The sequence below is a fragment of the Piliocolobus tephrosceles genome, chromosome 10, assembly GCF_002776525.5.
Source record: "Piliocolobus tephrosceles isolate RC106 chromosome 10, ASM277652v3, whole genome shotgun sequence".
NCBI lineage: Eukaryota > Metazoa > Chordata > Mammalia > Primates > Cercopithecidae > Piliocolobus > Piliocolobus tephrosceles.
The window spans coordinates 77,041,739-77,066,954 of record NC_045443.1 but is presented as its reverse complement, the minus strand read 5'-3'; the positions used below and the strand labels follow the sequence as shown (position 1 = coordinate 77,066,954).

Genomic DNA, 25,216 nt, shown 5'->3' with positions numbered 1-25,216 from the left:
AAATGAAAACAAAGATAAATAAAATAGCATCCCAGTGCTCTGGGAGTTAATGGCTACCTGCCTCAACTTTTGCTTTCTGTTTATATTGATCTATGATAATTTAAGAATTCCAACTTTAAGTTAATGATGTTGGAGCCTATGGTGAGAGATTTTTGAGTCTGGAGAATGAGTGATGATTTCTTTCACAGAGTAGAAGACTAGAGATGAGACCATTCTTTATTCTTTTCCGGATTTCATTCTTTTGCTTCTCCTACTATTCATTAAATGACCTCCCCCCTTTTTTAAGGAACACCTTGATTTAAAATACCTTTTATGCTATGTTGTTATTTCTGTTCTAGGACCTCTATCAGGTATTTTTATTATTGTAGTTTTATGCATTTTAACATTAACTAGAGTGTTTGGTTTCATACCTCTTTTTTAAAAATAATTTTTTGATATGTATTTTTTCTTCTGGATGATGCACTCCTACTTTCCAAATAAATTTCTTCATGATTTTGATTGGAATTTTAATTTATGAGTTAAGAGACTATTGACACCTTCAGAATACTAGATTTTTCTTAATTTAAGTGTAGGTTTTAATTTGTATTCCTCAGTAAAGTCTTACAGCTTTCTTCATACACATACTGTTTTTTAGTTTATTTATGGTTGTTACTAAAAATTTTGTAACTGGCTGTTGATGTTACTTTGGGAAATTTTTTGCTTATTTACTGAAAAAAAATCTTAACTCATAATTCTAAAATGTTTTTGTTTTTTACAATATCATTTCCTCTAAAATGATGGTAATTTTGCCTCCTTCCTGATGTTAAAATTGTCTATTCTTCTTACCTAATTTTATCAACTAGCACTTTCAGAATGATGTTAACAGTTATGTTGATAGTGGACATCAATGCCTTGAGTCTGATTTTACTTTTAAATTTTGCTGGTATGTTGTCATTAAACAAGATATTGTCTAGTGATTTGAGAAGGTTTTTGAAAGTCCTAAGAGAGATTTTTTTTCTAATGAAGACTAATTTCTTAACACTTTGGTGTCCCATACCAGATTTCTTTCGCTGACTCTGTTTCCACTTAGGATATATCATTTTTTCATGGGAGAAAAATTGCTTATGTCATTTAACTAGTCACTTAACTAGTCTTTTCACTTTTATTCCTGTTCCTGTTCTCTGCATTGCTTCAGGTTCTTCCCAAAAAGATTTTTGATCATTTTGCTCTTATCCCAAGGAATTGCGTAGCATTGTAACATCATTCCAAGCTATGGAGTGAGAAGTCTAAACTTCTTGGGTTATCTATGATTTATGTTCCCTCTATGCCTTTCGAATCCTCACCTCTGTCAAAAACTGATGGCTTTGAGATCATACCCCACTTGCTGGCTAACATGTTAGCTTGTGTATCCTGGCAAAAGGCACTAGTCTCCTGGGTTAGTTAAAGTCAAGAACAGTTTAGACTCATAGCAATAACAGTAGCTGCAGTATCATAATTTTTTTGTGGTGTTTCCCCAAGCCCCACTCTTGGCACGTTGATGACAAGGACCAGGTGACACCGTATAAGCAGTCTGTTGAATTTCAGAACTCTGAATCTCAACCTGCTTGCTCCTTTCATTTGCCCTTTCCATTTCTGTCCTCAGACTTCTTCTCTGTATCATCCTAATGTTATAAGACTCCATCTCAGACAGATGCTTTCTTCCATGTCCTCCATTGTAGACCTTGTCTTTATCAAGCTTGGTACCCCTTTCAGTATGTTCTTCCTATCTCCAAATATTCCAGTGCACCTTCTTGGTTTGCACAGTAGCTTCAGTGTTTTCTTCTCTCTGCATAGGTTTTGTTTTTTTTTTTTTTTTTTTTTTTTAATGTCTGATTGCTATTGTCTTCACTGCCATACTGTTATACTTTGCTGTGGTCATTTCCTTGGCGTCTCTACAGAGAGGTTTTCTTTTTGTTGTTTGTTGGAGAAGGGTCGTGGGTTCTCACACAGAAGCCTTTAGGGCAGTGTGTTGGTTAGGAATGTATTCAGTTGCAAGGAATGGATAACCCAGCCCATAATGTGTATAATGGATAGAGATTTGTTTCCATTTTTTTTTTTTTTTTTAATGTAGAAAGTGGAGAGTTAGATAATTTCTGGCGTTGATTCTGTTTTTTAGCAACCCTCTCTTGTAAGCTTTTTCAATATGCTGTTACGTGTAATTCTCTTTTTTATATATATCTGCAATTCCAAATTGTAACCATTCTTTAAATTACAAGGTTTTTTATAGTCTTTTCTAACTCTCCAGGTAAAAATACTCTTCCTTTATATGCTCATAGAATATAAAGCTAGAAAATGGGCCTTTATCCTAAGTTATCTATCTATATATGTATTATCTTTCCTACTAGATTATAAATTCCATTTATTTAGTGTATCCTTTGTTACCTTCTGCAGAATGCCTTAAAGTAGACGTAGGTTACTTATTGAATGAATGAAAAAGAATGAATGAACCTTTCTTTAAGAAAATCCTGTCACTGGTGGTTGAAGTTCAGGGAAGAGATTTGTTGGCAATGGTGTGGCTATGGAAGTATAAATTTTAAGCAGATAATTTATAGGGATTAAGCGTATATATTGCTGAAAGAAAAACTTTTATTGTGCAAACTAATTTCTGAATGCATAAATATTTCTTTAATGCTATCAAAATGTATTTTCACGTACTATCGAAACAGTCTATTAATAGTAGAAATAAAATGGAAACTTTTTTTCTTTCAGTGCTTAGATGAGTACGAAGATGATGAAGCAGGGCAGAAAGAGCGGAAACGAGAAGATGCAATTACACAACAGAACACTATGCAGAATGAAGCTGTAAACTTACTAGATCCAGGCAGTTCCTATCTGCTACAGGTGAGTATTTAAAAATACCAGGAAGTCACTATATATTTTAATGGCAATTTTTCAATTATGCCTCTTGAGTTGTATGTAGTAACATATCTCCCATTGCTTTCTTTCCTCCTACTTACGCCTTCCTTACCACAAGTGGGTTCTGACATCACCTTAAGCATGAACACTCTCGTCACTCTTTTCCGGCTTGGGCATCCTTTGACAGGCTGTTCTGTAGGGCCTCTCTTTACTCCTGCTGAGACTCGGAGAACTCATGTCGGATTGCTTCTCCATGGGGACTCTTCCTCAACTTGATTAGGTTTTGGCAACTCCAGGCCAGACTGCCACTCCATGTGGACATTCACTTCATCTTGCCTGGGCTCTGGCACAGAATACCCCATGCCAGGCTGCCTATGAGATGGTAGACATTTTTTACCGTGCTAGAGCTCTCATCACCCTTTTCTGAACCACCCTCCTGAGAAGGTAAACTTCACACTCCACCTGGAACTCTGGCTACCCGTTTATGAGACTCCCTTTCTGACCTTGCCTCACGAATGAGGGCTTCCCTTCCCTGCTTTGTAGAAATCTTTCTCATTCTGCTCAGGCTCTGATTTCTTAGGTCAGACTGAGTGAGCTCTGCTATGTGGGCAGTCTCCTTAGTTTGCTCGGACTTGAATTCTGTCTGCCAGGCAGCTCTTCTTTATGGCAGATTCTCGTATTCTGATACTCCGATCTGAGCCATTGCGTTTCCTCACGTTGCTCTGCGCTGCCTAATGGCTTTAGGACTTAATTGTTCAGGAAAGGAAGGGGAAGGATGAGTTTTTCCTTTTAAAATCTTCATTAATTTGATAAAGCTCTTATTTTTCATTTTCTTATTTTATCAGTTACACATTAGAGAAATTTTATTCTGCAGTCATCTTCAGCAGTATATCATACTAAATTATACATGCCAATATAGGTATTTTAAGTTAATCCTGAGGGTCAGTTAGCATGTTATGCCATAATTTTACTGAGGCTGTGGCTTTGTCACTGGATTATTTGAGTAACATCAGTATTACTTTACTGTATTCATCTGGGCTCGTATTTGTCTGATCTTATTTCACCTATGCTTTGGAAGTTCTGATCTGCCACTGCACCTGTAAAGACTCTGTTCATGGGGATTTCCTTATTGATCATTATAAGCTTGAATAAAGCAGAGTGTTTTATTTAAATTTACACAAAGTAGTTTGTGCTTTGCCACCATTTTGCCACCATTTTCTCAGTTCTACATAGATCTTTTCCCTTCCCTTTAGTGACAGAAACCATCCCATTGCAAGGAAGATTATTTCAGAAAAAGTATATTTGAGATCAGTTGTATAACAGACTTAAGGATTTTTGGGAGATCTAATTACATAGTCTTTGAAACTTTTAAGACCAGTACCAGTCTTAAGAGTTGCACTTCTTACAAGCAGTTTCGGTGATACTAGTATAGCAGTCTCCCCTTATCAAAGGGAGTTCTGTTCCAAGACCTCCAATGGATGCCTGAAATATAGATAGTACTGAACGCTATTTATACTATGCACAGATTTGTTTTTCCTTCCTTATATTTCATGGATAGAAGATTTGTTCTTATCATAAATCTTAGCAACTTCAGGGTATGATTTTTCTTTCTTTCATTATTAAGTTGAGAATTTTTACCTTTTCACTTAAGGGAAGCACTTTATAGCTTCTCTTTGGCATATCAGAATTGCCAACATCACTCCTCTTGTACTTTGGGACAATTACTAAATAAAAGAAAAGTTAATTGAACACAGTCACTGGGATACTGCAACAGTTAGTTTGATAACCAGGGTGGCTCCCAAATGACTAATAGGTAGGGAGCATAGACACTGTGGATACGTTTTACAAAGGGATTAGGCCCTGAGCAAGATGGAGCAGGACAGCACCAAGTTTCATCACGCTAGTCAGGACAACTCACAATTTAAAGTTTATGAATTTTTTATATTTTGAGTTTTGCATTTAATATTTTAATTAAGTTATAATTTAAATAATAATATAAATTTATTAAGTAAAATTATTAAATAATACAATATTAAAATTTTAATTTTATTAATGCCCATGGTTTGACCATGGGTAACTGAAACTGTAGAAAGTGAAAACTTGGATAAAGGGAAAAGGACTACTGTATTTCTTCATTTTTTGTCCCTATTTAGTATGGAGTAGTAATTATTAAAGTACCAAAAAATTATATAGTTGTTTCTTTGCCTAGAAATTTTTGTGGCTACAGAAATATAGTTAAGACATCTAAGGTGACATTTATATTTGTGTGGAATTTTGTTCTAACATGTAAGAATGTTAAGCATTTTCCTCTTTAAAATTATTAGGGACTTCAGTGAACATAATGTCAGCTGCCTTCATCCATTTTGTCGCAGTGATCTCACTTAAATGTGGAATCCAAAACAGTCAAACTCATAGAAGTAGAGAGTAGAATGGTGATTACCAGAGGCTAAGGTAGATGGAGAAAGGAGAAACATTGGTCAGTGGGTGCAAAGTTACAGTTAGATAGGAGGAATAATTTGTTTTATTGCACAGCAAGGTGATTATAGTTCATAATAATGTATATTTCAAAATAGCTGAGTATTATAAATGTTCTTACCAGAAAGAAGTGATAAGGGCCTGGTGCAATGGCTCATGCCTGTAATCCCAGCACTCTGGGAGGCTGAAGTGGGTGGATCACTTGATGCCAGAAGTTCAAGACCAGCCTGGCCAACATGGCAAAACCCCGTCTCTACTAAAAATACAACAATTAGCTGAGCATGGTGGTGTTCACCTGTAATCCCAGCTACTCAGGAGGCTGAGGCACAAGAATTACTTGAACCTTGGTGGCGGAAGTTGCAGTGAGCTGAGATCACACCACTGCACTCCAGCCTGGATGACAGAGCGAGACTGTGTCTCAAAAAAAAAAAAAAAAAAAAAGATGAGTATTTGAAGTAATCTGTATAGGCCGTTCTTTGCATTGCTATAAAGAGATACCTGAGATTGGGTAATTTATAAGAAAAAGAGGTTTAATTGCCTCACAGGTTCTACAGGCTGTACAAGCATGGCACCAACATCTGCTCAGCTTCTCATGAGGCCCTCAGGGAACTACTCATGGCTGAAGGCAAAGTGGAAGCAGGCACATCACATGATAGGAGCAGGAGCAAGAGAGAGAGGGGGCAGGTCCCATACTCTTAACCAGATCTCATTGGTGCTAAACCATTCATGAGAAATCCAGTCCCATGATCCAGTCACCTCCCAACAGGCCCCACCTCCAACACTGGAGATTATATTTCAACATGAGATTTGGAGGGGATATCGAAAATATATCAGATGGACATGCTAATTACTGTAATTTGATCCTTCCATAATATATACATGTATTGAAATAAAAATATCACTTGGAACCTTATACATATATATAATTGTTATTTGTCAATTAAAAATAAAACTAAAAAAATTATAAGGGACTCTTTCACTGCACCATATAGGTTAATTTTTTTCCGCTCTCTCACATTTCTAATTTAAGATACGCCCAGTTTTCTCTTTTTGGCCAGGATATAGAAATCACTTTAAACTCCACCTTTAATTGCCCATTTTTAACATGCATGAGAAGGCTACCGCCCCTCCCAGTCTCTAATCATACTGATATAATTTATCCAGTGTGGGAAACATTTTACTTTTAAAAGTTTTTTTTGTTGTTGTTTTTTGAGATGAAGAAGTCTGGAGTGCAGTGGCACGATCTCGGCTCACTGCAACCTCTGCCTCCTTGGTTCAAGTGATTCTCCTGTCTCAGCCTCCCAAGTAGCTGTGCTTACAGGCACTTGCCTCCACGCCTGGCTAATTGTTGTATTCTTAGTAGAGACAGGGTTTCACCATGTTGGCCAGGCTAGTTTTCAGTTCCAGACCTTAGGTGATCTGCCCACATTGGCCTCCCAAAGTGCTGGGATTATAGGCTTGAGCCACTGCACCCTGCCTAAAGTTTATACTTTGATTACAAGAATCGTTATAAAATAACACTTAGCTTCAAAATGTATAATCTCTAATAAAAGACCATATTCAAATCCACCAATAAGGAATAAACCTAAGTGTCGTCTGTGTGCTTCAAAATCTTAACTATTGAAATACTAGCCATATACCAGAAATCAGTATAGCTTAAATTCTGATTATTTGTGTATCTCAGACTTGAGTATGGAATGACTGTAATGGCAAAAACCGCAATTACTTTTGCACCAACCTAGTATGTGGAAGTTCTAATTTTATCAACTGCATCAAGCTAGCAGTGTGGAAAATACTGTGTAAAACTTACTTACTGAGGTATGTTTTAAGTGACTGAGTGTTTTTTTTTTTTTTTAAAAAAACAAACAACTGTAGATAAATGTAGAAATCTGATATTTTTACATGACTTCTGGTTAGCCTGCTTAACTCAAAACTTGTCTGATGCTGACTTTTAAGTCATTTATAATTGGATCAAAGTGTGAAATTATTATAATGCCACTGCAATTTAGAGTTGCTGAAAATGCCCTCCATTTTACATTTCTGTTTTTGTTAAAATTTTACTCTACATATCTATTACTCTAAATTTTACCATATTACAGAAAATGTCTATTTCAAGCCTCAGAAATAGTGTTTGTTGGCCTGGGCGTGGTGGCTCACTCCTGTAATCCCAGCACTTTGGGAGGCTGAGGTGAGCGGATCACAGGGTCAGGAGATTGAGACCATCCTGTGAATGGTGAAACCCCGTAACTACTAAAAATACAAAAAATTAGCCAGGCGTGGTGAGGGGCGCCTGTAGTCCCAGCTACTCAGGAGGCTGAGGCAGGAGAATGGCATGAACCCAGCAGGTGGAGCTTGCAGTGAGCCTAGATCACGCCACTGCACTCCAGCCTGGGCGACTGAGCGAGACTCCATCTCAAAAAAAAAAAAAAAAATTAGTGTTTGTTGTCAAGTTATTCGTACCATTTCAGTTGATATACCAGTAACCCACAAATCAATAAATCTAGTAAGGGTTGTTCTCATTTAGCAATTTTGCTGACTCCATTTCAGTAAAAGGCAGTCTGGGCAATCAAGCTGATGTGGCATGTTCTGAGATATTTCAAATATAACCCAAATGAGAGAGATGTGAGAGAAATGGTATGTGTTGTTTTAGAACTTTATTTTGGAGATTCTGGCATTTTTTTCTCATGCATGTGTAGATAGACATCATATGCCTTAGTTTAGTTCATACAGGGTAATATCAGGGAATTTAATAAAAGAAGCTGTTTGTAAAATGTTAATCCAAATACTGTTTGTGAAACTAGCAGGGGAAAAACTTTTTATTTTTTTTTTGAGATGTGATCTTGTTCTGTTGCACAGGCTGGAGTATAGTAGTGTGATCTCAGCTCACTGCCACCTGTGCCTCCCGATTTCAAGCAGTCCACCCACTTCAGCCTCCCGAGTAGCTGGGACTGCAGGTCCATGCCACTTCACCCAGCTAAGTTTTGTATTTTATGTAGAGACAGAGTTTCGCCATGTTGCCTAGGCTGGTTTTGACCTTCTGGGCTCAAGTGATCCACTCCCCTCGGCCTCCCAAAGTGCTAGGATTACAGGTATGAGCCACTGGGCCCAGCTGGGAAAAGTTCTGTATGAATCATTATCACTCACATTTAATAAGGTATACTTTGAGTATACATAAGCTTAATATTTCTTTCTACTTTATTTAAATAGCCATCTAAATAAGTAGAGGATCTGTTTTACATGTTTGGTACAAAAGTACAGATTAGTGGCTATCTGCTTAATCAAAAGTACAGATTAGTGGGTATCTGCTTAATGACAGGCAGATAAGAAACTCTTTCAAGTCTGCTTGCCAGGTTTTGTTGTTGTCCTGCTGTAAGAACAACTGATGCTCAGGGATGGTTAAAGTGTCTTTGTATCAACTGTCAAGGCATGACTTCCCCAGCACTAAGCCTGTTTGTGGGGTCAAGCCCACATACGTAGTCACTCGAATATCTTGTCACCTGGTTATTTCCTGCAGCTGATTATTTCCCAAGTGGTACTTTTTTGTAACTGTAGATTACCAAGGAAGTTATTTCCCTAAGTTGTCAGTATATATTTATTGCATACTAGGTGAACTGGGGTTTTGGGGGAGAAAGAAAGGAATTGCTGGTGGAGGGTGCCTATCTGCCAGACACTTACATTTTACTTAGAATATAAGATACATACATGAAAAATTGGGACAAAAATTATATTTAAGTAATATAGGCTTCTGTAATAGGAATTTATTGACTTGGAATAATTAAGGCAGACTTACTCAAATTCCATGCAGAAAATTCAATTAAGATTTTTCCTTATCCCAGTTACTTGTATGTTTGTTTTAGCTATCAAATTGAAATTGAAAGCCTATTTGGAAGGGACTGTGCTAATTTTACTCACTTATGTCATTTTATCTCCACAACAACCCAATACAATAGGCACTGTTATTCCATTTTAGAGATAAGTAGACACTGATAGAAGTTAAACCCATAGTCTCCTAGCTGCTGAGTAGCCTGTCTGCTTGGAAATTTGATCTGATCCCTCCTCTTAAATCATATGGTTTACTGTACTGGTTCCCCACATTGCTAGTCTTTTATCGCATCATGCAGTCAGTATTTACTCTTTTACTCTGGAATTGGTTATCTTATAAAGGTATTCTTTTACTTTAACTGGATGAGAACTTCTTTAATTGTAGGATTTCTCTTGGCAACTTAATGATTAATTAGGAAAAAGTTAACAATTTTTAAAGACATCATTTGATTTTGACCTGTTTTATTAAAGTGAAACTGCAGAAGTATTTGGAGAACCTAGACTGTCAAAAGATTGAACAGAGAAATGACTGCCTAGTTATTTGCAAGGTAACAATTTTTCTACCCCAATGGTTAATGTTAACTTTCAGCAATCTTTTTTTTAGTAGCTTAGAATCAGCACAATATTAAAATGTACTTTTTCACTTTTCATTTTTAGCTGTATATATATATAGTCTTTAAAAATAGGAACTGATTACTATATGCATATGGTGAGTTGTAAGTTTTAGAAAAAATGATGGCATAAAAAAGACAAAGGGAGATATATAAAGACTGTAAGGCCGGGCGTGGTGGCTCACACTTGTAATCCCAGCACTTTGGGAGGCCGAGGTGGGTGGATCACCTGAGGTCAGGAGTTTGAGACCAACCTGACCAACATGGAGAAACCCCGTCTCTACTAAAAATACAAAATTAGCCAGACGTGGTGGCACATGCCTGTAATCCCAGCTACTCAGGAGGCTGAGGTAGGAGAATCGCTTGAACCCGGAAGGCAGAGGTTGCAGTGAGCCAAGATCGCACCACTGCACTCCAGCCTGGGCAACAAGAGCGAAACTCAAAAAAAAAGAATATAATGGTGGTACTTTTTAATGCCCCTTGACTTTCAAAGGGATTTAAGCTGACTGGGTGATGAATGATGCCCCCAGCCTTGTCCATTTTCTGAGCTTTAAAAATACTTCTTTATTAAAAACATCATTTTAAAAAAGTGATTGATTTGGACTGAAAAATCAGATGTAGACTCCTGTTTTGTTTGACCAGCAATATGTGAATTTTTTAAAACAGTAATTGCTTCAAGTTAGTCTTTGAAAAATTAGATATTCTCGGCCGGGTGCGGTGGCTCATGCCTGTAATCCCAGCACTTTGGGAGGCCGAGGCAGGTGGATCACGAGGTCAGGAGATCGAGACCATCCTGGCAAACACGGTGAAACCCCGTCTCTATTAAAAAAAATACAAAAAATTAGCCTGGCGTGGTGGCGGGTGCCTGTAGTCCCAGGTACTCGGGAGGCTGAGGCAGAAGAATGGCATGAACCTGGGAGGCGGAGCTTGCAGTGAGCCGGGATCGCGCCACTGCACTCTAGCCTGGGCGACAGAGCAAGACTCCGTCTCAAAAAAAAAATTAGATATTCTCTATCAACTATTTTATATAATCAGTAATTGTGTACATACATACTCAAACTGATACGTAATTATTTTTACTTTACAGGAGCCACCTAGAACAGTTTCAGGCAGATATAAAAGGTAAGAATCCTTATGACTTAAACATTGTAGGCATGAATGTAATGTCTGTCTGACATTGACTTAACTAGCACTGTTTAAAGTAGCTTTTTGAAAAGTAACGAACCTTACTTACTATTGTGCTCTTAAAAATAAATTACATTGTAAGCAGGAGTATAATGTCTGCCTGACCATGGCTTACTCTGACATGCTGCAGTCTTTGAAAACTCACCATGAATTTGCATGGGTTGATGAACTTTGCAAAATAAATGCCTTGAATTGCTATTTCTCACATAAACATTGGAAATAAAAGTAGACCCATCTGTATTAGTTGGCTCGGAGTGCCATAACAAAATACCATATACTGATGGCTTAAACAACAGAAATTTATTTTCTCATATTTCTGGAGGCCGCATGTCCACCATTGTCAGGTTCTGGTGAGGACTCTCTTCCTGCCTTATAGGTAGCCACTTTCTCACTGTGTCCTCACACGGCAGAGAGAAAGAGAAAGGGAGGAAGAGGGAGGAAGAGGGAAAGTAAGCTTTCTGAGGTCCCCTCTTTATAAAGGAACTAATCCCGTCATGAGGGTCTCATTCTTGTGACTTCATTTAAACCCAATTATGTCCCAAGGGCTCCATCTCATTGAAGGTTATGGCTTCAACATATGAATTTTGGGAGGACACAGATCGCATTGCACCACCTGTACACAATGAGTAACACTTCTACCAGAGAATGTGTTTATGCGTGTTTATGTATAGGAAGAAAATCAGAATTGGGTACAAGTGGAGGTGTCTAGGATATTCACTTCCTTCTTCCCTGTTGAGTCCATGAATGTTGCAGAAGCATGTGGTCATACTTGTGCTAATAATCCTAGAATGATGAATCTTATTGAGTACTTACTGTGTCCAAAGTGCTTTACATAGAGTTCTTTCAATTCTCATGATTATCTTATAAGGCAGGAATAATATTTATTTCCATTTTATAGATGAGAGACGTGAGGTTAAATGAGTAGAATAATTTTTCTGGGGTTAAAAACCTAGTCAACAGTAAAATCGATTTGAACTCTGGCAACCTGACTCTGGAGCCCATATTTTTATTAACTATGTAAGACCACCTGCCTAGATTTATACATGTAAAACCCTTATTTTCATCTATTTGTATGTTGGAGTTTAAAATAGTTAGGCTATAAATAAAACATTCGTTAACCAATACTCTATTTTTACACTGTTATATAAAAATAAAATTTAATTTTTGTCATGGGCTACAGTATTTATTAGCAATAGAAAGAGATGAGAAGGTCAAGATAGTCAGCAAGAGTGAGTAAGTCTGAAATAGTTTCTGGCACATGGGAAAACAATCAGTACGTTTACTATTGTTACTGCTTTTCATTTCTGGGTAATTTTGATGTAGGTATAATAAAACCTGTTTTTGTTTGCCCTTTTTTTTTTTTTTTTTTGAGACGGAGTGTCGCTCTGTTGCCCAGGCTGGAGTGCAGTGGCACAATCTTGGCTCACTGCAAGCTCTGCCTCCTGGGTTCACGCCATTATCCTGCCTCAGCCTTCTGAGTAGCTGGGACTACAGGTGCCCGCCACCACCCTGGCTAATTTTTTGTATTTTTAGTAGAGATTTCACCGTGTTAGCCAGGATGGTCTCGATCTCTTGACCTTGTGATCTGCCCGCCTCCGCCTCCCAAAGTGCTGGGATTACAGGCGTAAGCCACCACACCCCGGCCCTTTTGTTTACCATTAATAGTTTAAACTGGAAAAAAATCCTTTTTCTTTTTCTAGAAATAATTATGAAATAGCTTTGATGTGGCCTGTTCCCATACCACATTCTCATTGGTTTTTGGTTGGAGACTAAAGATAAACTGTGGCAACTTAACAAGTTTGTTGTATCGATCTTACACATTTAGTTCTTATCAAATAATAGTCTTAAATTACGAATGACACTTTTCAAATTTGTGTTCTTTAATTCGAATCAAGAGGGGAATAATTTTATAAATCTATCAAAAGCTTTATTTACATGTCATTGTGTTAAATCAGAAGGCAAACTTACTCTTGTATAAATTTTTGTGAAACTTTTGAGACTATTACTTGTGACATGTCCATGTGTTTGTTTTTTTCATACTTGTATTCTCATAGCCTAGAGCATGTAGTTTGTTACTTTTCAGCTTTCAAAGATGTGCTTCTGTTTAATACTGTTATAAATATCTTAAAACTTCCCATCATTTTTTATTGGTTTGGAGCTCCCATTTCAGTGCCGTCTAAAAAGAAAAAAAAAAAAACAAAAAACACAAAAACTTAAAAAGCCACAAAACCTAGAGTCTATATATGAAATTATCTATCTAGTAGAAATGTGTTACATTTTATATCAACAGTTCGTTATTTTCATTAATCTGTCAGGAAGTTATAGCAATGACTAGAGAATAGATGTTTCTTAGTGAAGGTGTCTGCTGACTAATGGGAATGAAGAAAAGGGAGAATAGAGTAAAAGAAATTTGGCATCTCATGTAAGAAAATATTTCCAGTAAATCTAGTGGCTTAGTTTTTATATATATAACTGAAAATAGAAAATATTTTAAGTAAACCAAATAACATGAGAAATTATATATAATATATAAATTATATATTGTATATTTATATAAAAATAAATATAAAATATATAAGATTTACATATAAATAGATATAAGATTTATATATAAATATATATATAAATTTTATGTAACTAGAAATAACTCTTAAAGTCATTAGGAGGTTCAAACACCCAGAAGATTCGTTTGAGTGTATGCTCTTATAAGTTATGAATTAAATACTTAATTTTTCTCACAAATAAGAATGTACACTTTTAGCCTTGAGTCTGTTACATGCTCAGTCTAATTATGCTGTTTTTAAAACTTGAATTGACTTATGTAGAATGTGTCTTACATATTCCCAGTTTTCCTTATAAAAATGTGTTTAACTGTAGGGAACTATTTGGAGGTGAGGGTTATGTAATTTCTGAAACTCAAGACTTAGTAAAGATGGATCGGTGTTACGAATTTGTGGGTTTTTTTTTTTTTTCAATGTGTAATTTTCTTTTTCTTTTCTTTTTTTTAATTTTTGGTAGAGACAGGATCTCTCCATGTTTCCCAGGGTGATCTCAAACTCAGGTGATCCTCCCAACTCTGCCTCCCAGAGTACTCAGATTAGAGGCATGAGCCACTGTGCCTAGCCTCAATGTGTAATTTTCTTAACAAAATTTTTATTTGGAAAGTAAATTTATAGTACATTGGTTAAAAACTTTTAAAAAAGAAAAGAGAAGGCAAGACAGTCTTAAGGACTTATAAAGGGCAGGATTAGCCAAGGTATGCAACTTACTATTCATAAATAACAGGTGAAGTTAGTGTAGTGGCTCATACCTATAATCCCAGCAACTCAGAAGGCTAAGGTGGGAGGATTACTTGAGAGCCAGAAATTTGAGACCAGCTTGGGCAACATAGCAAGACAACATCTCTTTAAAAAGTAGAAAGAAAAAGAAAAAAATTAGTTGGTTGCTTGTAGTAAGCATTTGTAGTCCTAGCTACAGTGGAGGCTGAGGTGTGAGATGGGAAGCTCACTTGAGCCCCAGAGTCTTCCATGATTGGTGCCACCTCACTCCAGCTTGGGAGACAGTGAGATCCCAACTCTAAATGAAACAAACAACAGGGGAAACAAGACAGTGTTTTACCATTCAGTTAGTTAGTAACTGGCTCTTGTTTTCACAAATATGCTTAATTCAGTATTATTTTATTAAGCAACATTTATGCAAAGTAATAAGTGCTTCTCAGCACTTCTCTCCCTACCTCCTCCCCTACCTCCTCCCCTCCAAGTAACCTTAATAGGTTTAGTAGTTTGTAAAGCACTTTCACATACATTACCTAATAGCCTCATCAGGTGACAGCCAGCGCAGGCATGTCTTTCACAGATGAGGGAAAAGACTTTGTTTACTTCAGTGAACTATTTTACCACATTCCCTCTGAGCAGAAAGAGGAAATATTACTAGTTTTTTTTTTTTTTTTTTTTTTGAGACGGAGTCTTGCTCTGTTGCCCGGGCTGGAGTGCAGTGGCGCGATCCCGGTCCACTGCAAGCTCCGCCTCCCGGGTTCACGCCATTCTCCTGCCTCAGCCTCCCGAGTAGCTGGGACTACAGGCACACGCCACCTCGTCTGGCTAGTTTTTTGTATTTTTTAGTAGAGACGGGGTTTCACCGTGTTAGCCAGAGTGGTCTCGATCTCCTGACCTTGTGATCCACCCGTCTTGGCCTCCCAAAGTGCTGGGATTACAGGCTTGAGCCACTGCGCCCGGCCTAGTTTTTGTTTTTATAAACAGCATAGACACATCAAGATATGAATGTCAGAAAATATTAACCTTATCTTAGCCAAAATTTTGATGTTAAGCCCTATTTCATATCTGCAGTGTTTCACAGTATTATTATAGTTTTATCATTCATGTAGCTTCATCAGGACTTTTCTTTCCTTAATACTTTTTGCAACTACTGCATATGATCAAGATAGAAACATTATACGACTTAAACATTGTTTTCTCCATTTAAAAAGTAATGCATACTCACTAGAAGATTTAAGAAATAGAGAAAGTTAGGATTAGAAAATCTTACCAAATCTAAGTCAAGCACTGTTAACCTTGCTTTTACTTTTTACTTCCAGTTTGTTTTTTTAGGCTTTTTGTATGTATGACTGTGAGCATAATGGATGTACACTTTTATATTCTGGTTTACTCCTCACCTAATGTAACATGAGTATCTTCACCTTTTAGTTCTCTAAATAATGGCTAGTATCAACTGAGTGATTTCTGCCTTTTAAATGAAGTATAGCATAAATATACCAGAAATCCTCACTATCGCTGCTGTGGTGACCCATAATTTCTGTCTACTTTACTTGGATAAAAGATGACTATGATTCTTTTTCTTCGGGGTCAGAATTTTCTTGCAAAGTCAATTCTGTTATAATGCTTGCTTTGGAAATGCAAATTGGTCCTAATTGGTACATTAGGGAACAATTTGACCCTACCTCAAATTTCACCTTTGCTTATACACAGTTTTGTTCACCAGAAATGCTAGGTAAATGCTGAAAACCTTACCCAGCTCAACTGAATACACAAAAGGCTCTCAGGCATTCTTGGCAAACATCTACCAGGTACCTCAGTATGAGCTACAGCTTTGCTTTTGAAGCAGGAAAGTTTCCCTGGCCCCTTTGCAGGCAGGAACTGGAGTGCACAGGTACTGGACCTAACCAGGCGCTTTGGTGGGGCAGGGGCAAATTCCACTCACTCAAACCCACTGCATTCTACTCCTTGTGGGAGCGGGGAGCCCAGGTGAGCAGGTGCAAGAGTTGGGGTGAGTGCTTTTGGACGCTGGCAGGAATGAATTCTGTACTGTCCCCATGGCAGTATCTAGGGGAATGCCTACTACCCCTGAAGTCCCAGAAGGAGTGTTACAGTTAGTGCTCTTTTAGCTTTTCTGTCCATGGACAGCTTAAGTGTAAAACAGTTCAGTGGGCCCTCTGCCTTTTCTTGTGAGGCAGTTGCTCTCTGCTATCAAGAGCATAGGGTCAGTATGACAGCCTTTAGCATTTGCACCCTTCAGTGTCGAGGAAAAATCAGGTCACATGAACGAACTGAAGGGTGGTGAATATGGAGGATTATATTGCCAATGAAAGGGGAGCTGGAAAGGGGATGGAGGGGGAAGAGAATCTTTCCCTGGAGCAACACTGTCAAGGCATTACTCTGAAGTCAAATGGCTTTTCCTCTTCTCTTCCTCTCCTCTCTCTGGTGGCAGAGCCTGAGGTTTTAATGGGCACAGGATGGGGAGCAGAACAGGCCATGGGTGGTTTTGGAAAAGGCAACATTCAAGCAGGACAACAGGAATGCATGTTCTCATTTTGGGCCACAGTTCAAGGGTTGAGGGTGGGACCCTCACCAGGACCGTCCTCTTCTGCCCAGAATTTTCCTGCCTCCTGTCCCTATCACTTCCACATGTGATGTTACAACTACCAGTCTACTTTCAGATATCTTCTTTCTCACATTTCATATTAACCCATAAGCTGCAACCCTTCTGCTGCCAACCAGCTTCTGTAAGGAAACTTCACTGCTTTTTCAAGATAAAATGCCGTATTTATGTATTTCTTAGCTGTTTAACCTGTAAAACTGTACTACCACTTTATATTAGGCTACTATCTTTTATAATGTGTCACTGATGAAGTTTTAGAACATTGTCCCCCAACCCCGTTTTCTGTATAATTCCCCCCACCTTTTTTTTTTTTTTTTTTTTTTGAGGTGGAGTCTCACTCTGTCACCCAGGCTGGAGTGCAGTGGCATGATCTTGGCTCATTGCAACCTCTACCTCCTGGGCTCAAACAACCTTTACCTCCTGAGCTCAAGTGATTCTCCTGCCACAGCCTCCCAAGTAGCTGGGATTATAGGCATCTGCCACCATGGCTGGCTGATTTTTGTATTTTTAGTAGAGATGGGTTTTTGCCATGTTGGCCAGGCTGGTCTCAAATTACTGACCTCAAGTGATTCACTCACCTCAGCCTCCCAAAGTGCTGAGATTACAGGCGTGAACCACCATGCCTGGCTCCTCATGTTTTTATTGAGTGATTTTTGCATAACACAGTGATTTTAGAAACACTTATGTTGTATTATGGCAGAACTAACTCTGGGTAGATGATTCCATAAACTAAATCTTTGCTGTTGTTTAAGTAAGACTTCTACATAACATAAATCTATTTAATTTGAGACACTATGAAGTACTTTAAGCCAGGGTCCCCACCCCTCGGGGTGTGGACTGCTTACCTGTCTGTGGCCTGTTAGGAACCAGTTCACACAGCAGGAGGTGAGCAGTGGGTGAGCATTACTGCCTGAGCTTTGCCTCTTGCCAGATCGGCAACAGCATTAGATTCTCATAGGAGCACGTACCCTATTGTGAACTGCTCATGCGAGGGATCTAGGTTACATGCTCCTTTATGAGAATCTAATGTCTGCTGATCTGAGGTGGAACAGTTTCATCCCAAAACCATCCTCCCTGCCATCCCCCTGGTCCATGGAAAAATTGTCTTCTCTGAAACTGCTCCCTGTTGCCATAAAGGTTGGGGATAGCCGGTTAAGACCTTTAGTTCTCAACTTCATTCTCAAGCTCTTTCATAAGAAACCGACTAGAACCTGTTCGTTTAGAGATGAATAATTTATTTAGACATAGTTTTCATTCAAGATTTAAGAAGTTGCAACACAACAATGTTAACTTTTTTTCCTAAATGGAACTTAATTTTTTTTTTTTTTTTTTTGAGTCAGTTTCACTCTTGTAGCCCAGGCTGGAGTGCAATGGTGCAATCTTGGCTCACAGCAACCTCCGCCTCCTGAGTTCAAGTGATTATCCTGCTTTAGCCTCCTGAGTACCTGGGATTACAGGCATGTGCCACCATGCCTGGCTAATTTTGTATTTTTAGTAGAGACAGGGTTTCACCATGATCATCGTTTTAACCAGTAGTTCTTGCTTTGAGAACCACCAAGTAGACACAAACTTCCTTGGTTTGTTGGTCAAGGGTCAAAACCAGAAAAATCTGCCAGATTCTTTTTTTTTTTTTTTGAGATAAGGTCTCACTCCAGTGCCCAGGCTGGGGTGCAGTTGTGCAATCATGGCTCACTGCAGCCCTCAATTCCCAGGCTTAGATGATCCTCCAGCCTTGGCCTCCCAAGTGGCTGTAACTACAGGCATGTGCCACCACACCCTAATTTTTAAATTTTTAAAAATTAAATTGCTAATTTTAAAATTTTTTGTAGAGATGGGGTTTTTCTGTGTTGCTCAGGCTGGTCCTGAACTCCTGGGCTAAAGAGGTCTGCCTGCCTTGGCCTCCCAAAGTGCTGGAATTACAGGTGTGAGCCAGTCCACCTGGCCAGAAATCAGCCAGATTCTATGTATGTATGTATGTATGTATGTATGTATGTATGTATGTTGAGTCAGAGTCTTGCTCTGTCACCCAGGCTGGAGCTCAGTGGCCGGATCTCAGCTCACTGCAAGCTCCGCCTCCCGGGTTTACGCCATTCTCTTGCCTCAGCCTCCCGATTAGCTGGGACTACAGGCGCCCACCTTCATGCCCAGCTAGTTTTTTGTATTTTTTAGTAGAGATGGGATTTCACCGTGTTAGCCACTCTGGTCTCGATCTCCTGACCTCGTGATCCACCTGCCTCGGCCTCCCAAAGTGCTGGGATTACAGGCTTGAGCCACCATGCCCGGCCAGCCAGATTCTTTAAAGGTGAGAAATCCAAACTAAAGACGACCAAATGAATCTCTCAGTAGTTGAAGAAAGCGAGTCGTCTTGGGCTATATATGGCCCTTTCTAAAGAAATCTATTCCTTTCAAGATCTTTTCTCTTTCTCTCTTTCTCTCTTTTTCTCTGTCTCTCTCTCTTTCTCCTAGCCACTAGACCACCAGGGACACATCTCTCTCTCTTTCTCTCTCCTTCCTTCCTTCCCTCCCTCCCTCCCTCCCTCCTTCCTTCCTTCCTTCCTTCCCTTTCTCTTTTTTCTTTTCTTTTCTTTCTTTTTCTCCCTTCCTTTCCTTCTTTCTTTCTTTCTTTCCTTTCCTTTCTTTTTTTCTTTCTTTCCTTCCTTCCTCCCTCCCTCCCTCCCTTCCTCTCTCCCTCCCTCCCTCCCCTCCCCTCCCTGTCACCCAGACTGGAGTGCAGTGGTGCAATTCTCCTGTCTTAGCCTCTCAAGTAGCTAGTATTATAGGCACGTGCCACCAAGCCTGGCTAATTTTTGTATTTTTAGTAGAGACGGGGTTTCACTTTGTTGGCCAGGCTGGTCTCAAACTCCTGACCTCAAGTGATCCATCTGCCTCAGCCTCCCAAAGTGCTAGGATTACAGGTGTGAGCCACTGTGCCTGGCAAGATCTATTATTTCTATATTAGAATATGTTCTGTGTTTTACCCAATGCTGTCAGACATGCAATAGCATTGACCTTTCTAGTTAATAGATTTGGAAATAATACATGAAAGTCATAAAATGATTATTTAAAATAAATTGGGGATTCTTGTACATTTTGTGGACTGGTGGATTTGTGAACTTTTCTAGGTCATAAATATTATTAATATTTATATAATATTACTGTGTACCAGGTACTATTCAAAGTACTTTCCATTCAGCTAATTCCTTGATAATCCTAGGGAGATGCTTTTATTATTCTTATTTTACAAATGAGTAAACTGAGACACAGTGAAGTTTAATGACTTGTATGAGATTAAACAGGTAATTTGCAGATTGTGTCAGCATATGTTGCATTACCTCATGGTAGTAATGTTAATTTGCCTAGCATGGGTAGGAAATAGATACAGTGTGGTAGTTTGATTAGCAGTTTGATTAGCTTATTTAAACTCCAAGTGACTGGATGGTACCAGTAACTAGATTTCTTTTCTTTTTAACGTAGGATTTCATTTTATTTTTTTCCCAAAAAGTAACTTCTGGATATATGGCTGTAGATTTCACAGATCCACTCAGATCTTTACTTTGTTTTAGCTATAGTACAAAGTCAGAAAATAACTTGTTCTGAATTAGGAAGTCTAACAACATCTAGAGTTTCTTCATTATAATGAAAAATAACCATGTAATAATATTTGGTGTCATTTTAAGTGCATTTTGTGCATTTATTTGGAAATTAACCACTAAACTGATGATACTGTTCCCTGTTTTTATTGAGATGTAATTCAAATGCCATAAAATTCACCCTTTTAAGGTGTACAGTTCAGTATTTTTAGGACATTCACAATGTTCACAACCATTACTGCTGTCTAGTTCCAAAATTTGTTCTACCCTGAAGGAAACTTCATACCCTTCATATCCATTCTTCCTCTGCCCCTATCCCCCAGCAACCAGTAGTATGTTTTCTGTCCTTATAGATTTGTGTATATGGAATATTTCAGATAAATGGAATCATACAGTATATGGCTTTATTGTTTTTTTGGTTTTTTTTGAGACAGAGTCTCGCTGTGTCACCCAGGCTGGAGTGCAGTAGTGCGATCTCAGCTCACTGCAACCCACCGCCTTGCGGGTTTAAGTGATTCATGTGCCTCAGCCTCCCAAGTGTCTGGGACTACAGGTAGGCACCACCCCACCCAGCCAATTTTTGTATTTTTAGTAGAAATAGGGTTTTGTCATGTTGGCCAGGCTGATCTTGAACTCCTGGCCTCAAGTGATCTGCCTTCCTGGGCTTCCCAAAGTGCTGGGATTATAGGCATGAGCCACTGCACCTGGCCAAGTATGTGGCTTTTTGTGTCTCATCATTTACTAAGCATAATTTTTTCAAGATGATTCCATATTGTAGTTTGCATGGATGTACTATATTATGTTTTACCATTTGGAATAACATAGTGGACATGTTAGATTCTTTACACTTTTTGACTAATATGAAATATACATATAATAGACAATATGCTGTGAACATTCATGTACAAGTTTTTGTGTGACACTTATTCTTAGTACACAGAAATTTTTCATATTGCTTAGTTGAAGGCTTTTTAAAAATATATATATACACATTATATGTCAAATATTTATTGAATAGTTCAAAGATGCAGAGTACTATGCTTGGCTTTTTAGGACACCCATGTTGATAATAAGGAATGTATAATTTTAGCTATTTCTACTGTATATAATAAACTATATTTGGAGAGTGTTTTCTGGACCTGTCTAGCTCTCAGGTGGTGAAATTTGAGCAGCCACATATATTTGATCTCTTTAGGATAATTCACTATATTTAATATACCAGAAATGAGTATGTGTGATATTCCCTAACTGAAACAACTTAAATTTTTAATAATGAGATAGATTAAAATCTATAATATATTGCTATAGAGTTATAATGAAGCCATTAAAATGATGCTATAGAAAAATATTATGTAAGAAAATTATTACCTGTTTATGTAAAATGGAGGAGAGAGCATAGTACAAAAAAGTATGATATAAAACAAAGTATCATAATATATATAAAGTATTATCTGAGAACTATTCATATGATAAACTGCTAAAATTCTGTGTAAAAGAAGATACTGTTTATTTTTCTGGGAGGAGATAAATATTTTTCCTAAGATTTTTAAAAGGAATCTAATCCAAAAGGCTAAACATTTGCTAACAGGTTATAAAATGTTAACGGACATTGTCTCTGGGTTAGTGGAATTACTCTCATTTGTATTTTCTGTTTTCTATAATAAATATGTATCAATTTTAATAAAGAGTTATGAGAGTTTAATGAGACTTGATTTTGATTTTTAGTTGTTGGCGTATGTGCTTATGTGTATGTTTGTATTTAAAGGAAGAAGAGAGATAAACAGAGCAAGGAGCTATTTTGAAGAGTGAGAGTGGCAGAGGGTGAAGAGAATAGGGCAGTGAAAGACACTAAAAGGACGGAAGCCAGTCATGTAGTTCCTGGTTATTTAGGAATTTCAGAATATATCCTGTACTTCTGAATATCTGATACTTATTCTAAAAGTAGGATTTACCCTTGAGTCTTGTATTTCTTCTCATTGCTAAAGCTTTATAATGTCTATTTTAGTGGAAAATTCCTCTAGCTGTAATCTCTTAATGCTGCCAATCTCATTCTCATGATAGTTTTAGAATAATAGCGTAATTTCCCCCAACACAACACCCCCTGGTGTTTCTACATAAGATGCGAAACTTCCCAGAGGGGGAAAACTTCCAGTAAGGGGTGGCATTTATTTTTGATAATACTTTTTTTTTCCCTTTTCTGAGCATTATAGTTCATGTCTTTGTAGCTAAGAGTGGAGGGAGGATTCTTTTTGGATCATATTAGAGATTTGTGTTAACATTCATAAATAGAATGTTAAAAAGTTTTTGGAGTTAATGAAGCAGCCTTTTATTCTGAGTATTTTGCACTGTGCATATCTGGCCTTTAAAATAGGTTAAATGGCTAAATTTGGCAATAAGATCAAGCAACACGATTCTTCACAATTATGACAGTATTTCCTAAAAACATCATACCTATTGGGAATGAAGCACTGATCTTGTTTTTCACTATTCCTTGCATTTGCATAATGAAGGCCGGGTGTGGTGGCTCATGCCTGTAATCCCAGCACTTTGGGAGGCCGAGGTGGGCAGATCACTTGAGGTCAGGAGTTGGAGACCAACCTGGTCAAAAGGGGAAACCCCATCTGTACTAAAAATACCAAAAACTAACTGGGCATGGTGGCGGGTGCCTGTAATCCCAGCTACTTGGGAGGTGGAGGCAGGAGAATTGCTTGACTGCGGGTGGAGGTTGCAGTGAGCCGAGATAGTGGCATTGCACTCCAGCCTGGGCAACAGGAGCGAAACTCTGTCTCAAAAAAAAAAAAAAAAAAATTGCATAATGATGCCGTTTATGTATCATTGACAAGCCTAAGATGGAAAGTTTTAAAAATTGTTAATAAATTAAACATTTTTGAAATACTGTTTTAAACTTGTTCATCAAGCAAATACACGACTACTAATGGACATCCCTGTTTCTGGATGGTTTGTTTGTAGCTGTCAGCATTATAGTTTCTACTTAAAAGGTCATGGATGGATGCAGAAAGTTGGACTTCTGTTTTTGTGTAAAACGGGTCCTTTAAAATGCTTCTAATGGTCTTCTTTAATAATACGGTATGGCTTTAGTGATACCTGCCTCTGTTGATTTTCTTTTTACCACTTTGCTGGTATTACCCATTCTTATTTGTAGTTCTTTCTTTCCTGTACCTTTTCTTTATGTATTGGTATTACTTGATTTTTTTTGTTTTTGTTTCTTTTTACAGGGTCTCACCATGACACCCAGGTTGAGTGCAGTGGTGTAATCGCTTACTGCAGCCTCAACCTCTTGGGCTCAAGCAGTCCTCCTACCTCAGCCTCCCAAGTCCCAAGTGCTCGGGACTCCAGGAACATGCCACCATGCCTGACTAATTTTTTATTTTTGTCTTTGTAGAGACAGGGTCTCATTATGTTGTCCAGACTGGTCTTGAACTCCTGGGCATAAACAGTCATCCTGCCTTGGCCCCAAAAACAATCCTGCCTTGGCCCCACAAACAGTCGTCCTGCCTTGGCCCCACGAACAGTTGTCCTGCCTTGGCCCCACAAATAGTCCTCCTGCCTTGGCCCCACAAAGTGCTGAGATTACAGGTGTGAGCCACTATGCTAAGCCTACTCAGTTGTTAATCTTAGACTTTATTCTCTTTTGGTTTTGTGTATTTGTGGTAGAAATTTCATTCACTCCAATGACTTCAATTACTATCTATACATAATGCTGAAGACTCCAGATCGTTAGCTCCATACCTATATAATCAACAGCTATTAAATATCTGCTGTTAGATATCTAAGAAGTGTACTAAACTAAGCATTTTCAAAAGTAAGCTTATGAAACCTGATGGATTTCAGTAGTTGACATCAACATCTACTTTTGCTCAAGTCAGTAGCCTGGACATTATTTCTGACACATACTATTTTTTCCTATCTCATCCATATCCATTCATTCACCAAGCCTTGTTGAGTTTATCTCCTGAGTATCTCATTGCCATCACGCCAATCTAGGGCACCATCATCTTTTACATAGGTGATTACAATAGCCTCCACATTGGCCTCTCTGTCTCTGTTTAGCTCATCTCCAGTATATTTTATAAAAATGATACTGTAACTTTCCCTGCTTTAAGGGCTTACCGTTACCTTTAAATGGAATCTGAATCAGGGTGATATACAAGATAATCTGCTAGGGTGCAGGAGGAAAATATTGGAACTTTTATTCATATTTACCTTTTTATTTGAAAAACACTAAGGCATTAATATTTAAAAGCTACTACTGTGTAATAGTTATTTAGTCATTCCTTCTTTGCTCTATATGTCAGATGGTCATTTGGTACTAAAGGTGTCCTGAGGGAAGCATGCTTTGTTCACTTTCTGCATGTTGCCCAGTACTATAATTTGAATGTCCATCTATGTGGATTTATGAGTTATCTAGTTTATTACAAAATATGCAAGTCTGGGATTAGGGAATTTATGGAGAAAATCAAGTGTTTAACTGCAAGTAAGACCACATTGCTTTTCAGCTGGTAAGATACACAAAATCAAATCTGTTCTCATGAATTAAGAAAAATTATGCTGATTTTGAGGTTTTAAGTGAAACTTTTAAAGAAAATTCTCATTTTTTTGTAAGGCATCCCTTTCTACTTTGATAGCCATTAAAAATCAAATATTCAAACTGATGTTAGAACTAGATCTTTGAATCTCTGTATCATATGGTGTTAAGATCTTCAGAAATAATGAAGCATATTCAATTTTTAATTTAAAATATTT

At 38.0% G+C, this 25,216-nt stretch overlaps 1 protein-coding gene across 1 annotated transcript in view; it reads left to right on the top strand.

Moving 5' to 3' along the window:
- PAWR (pro-apoptotic WT1 regulator) overlaps positions 1-25,216 on the top strand; it is an 88,947-nt gene that overhangs the window by 50,497 nt on the left and 13,234 nt on the right. Inside the window, exons 3-4 of the mRNA XM_023218719.2 lie at positions 2,728-2,859; positions 10,870-10,904. Coding sequence (XP_023074487.1) covers positions 2,728-2,859; positions 10,870-10,904 — 167 coding nt within the window. The remainder of the gene's footprint in view (positions 1-2,727; positions 2,860-10,869; positions 10,905-25,216) is intronic.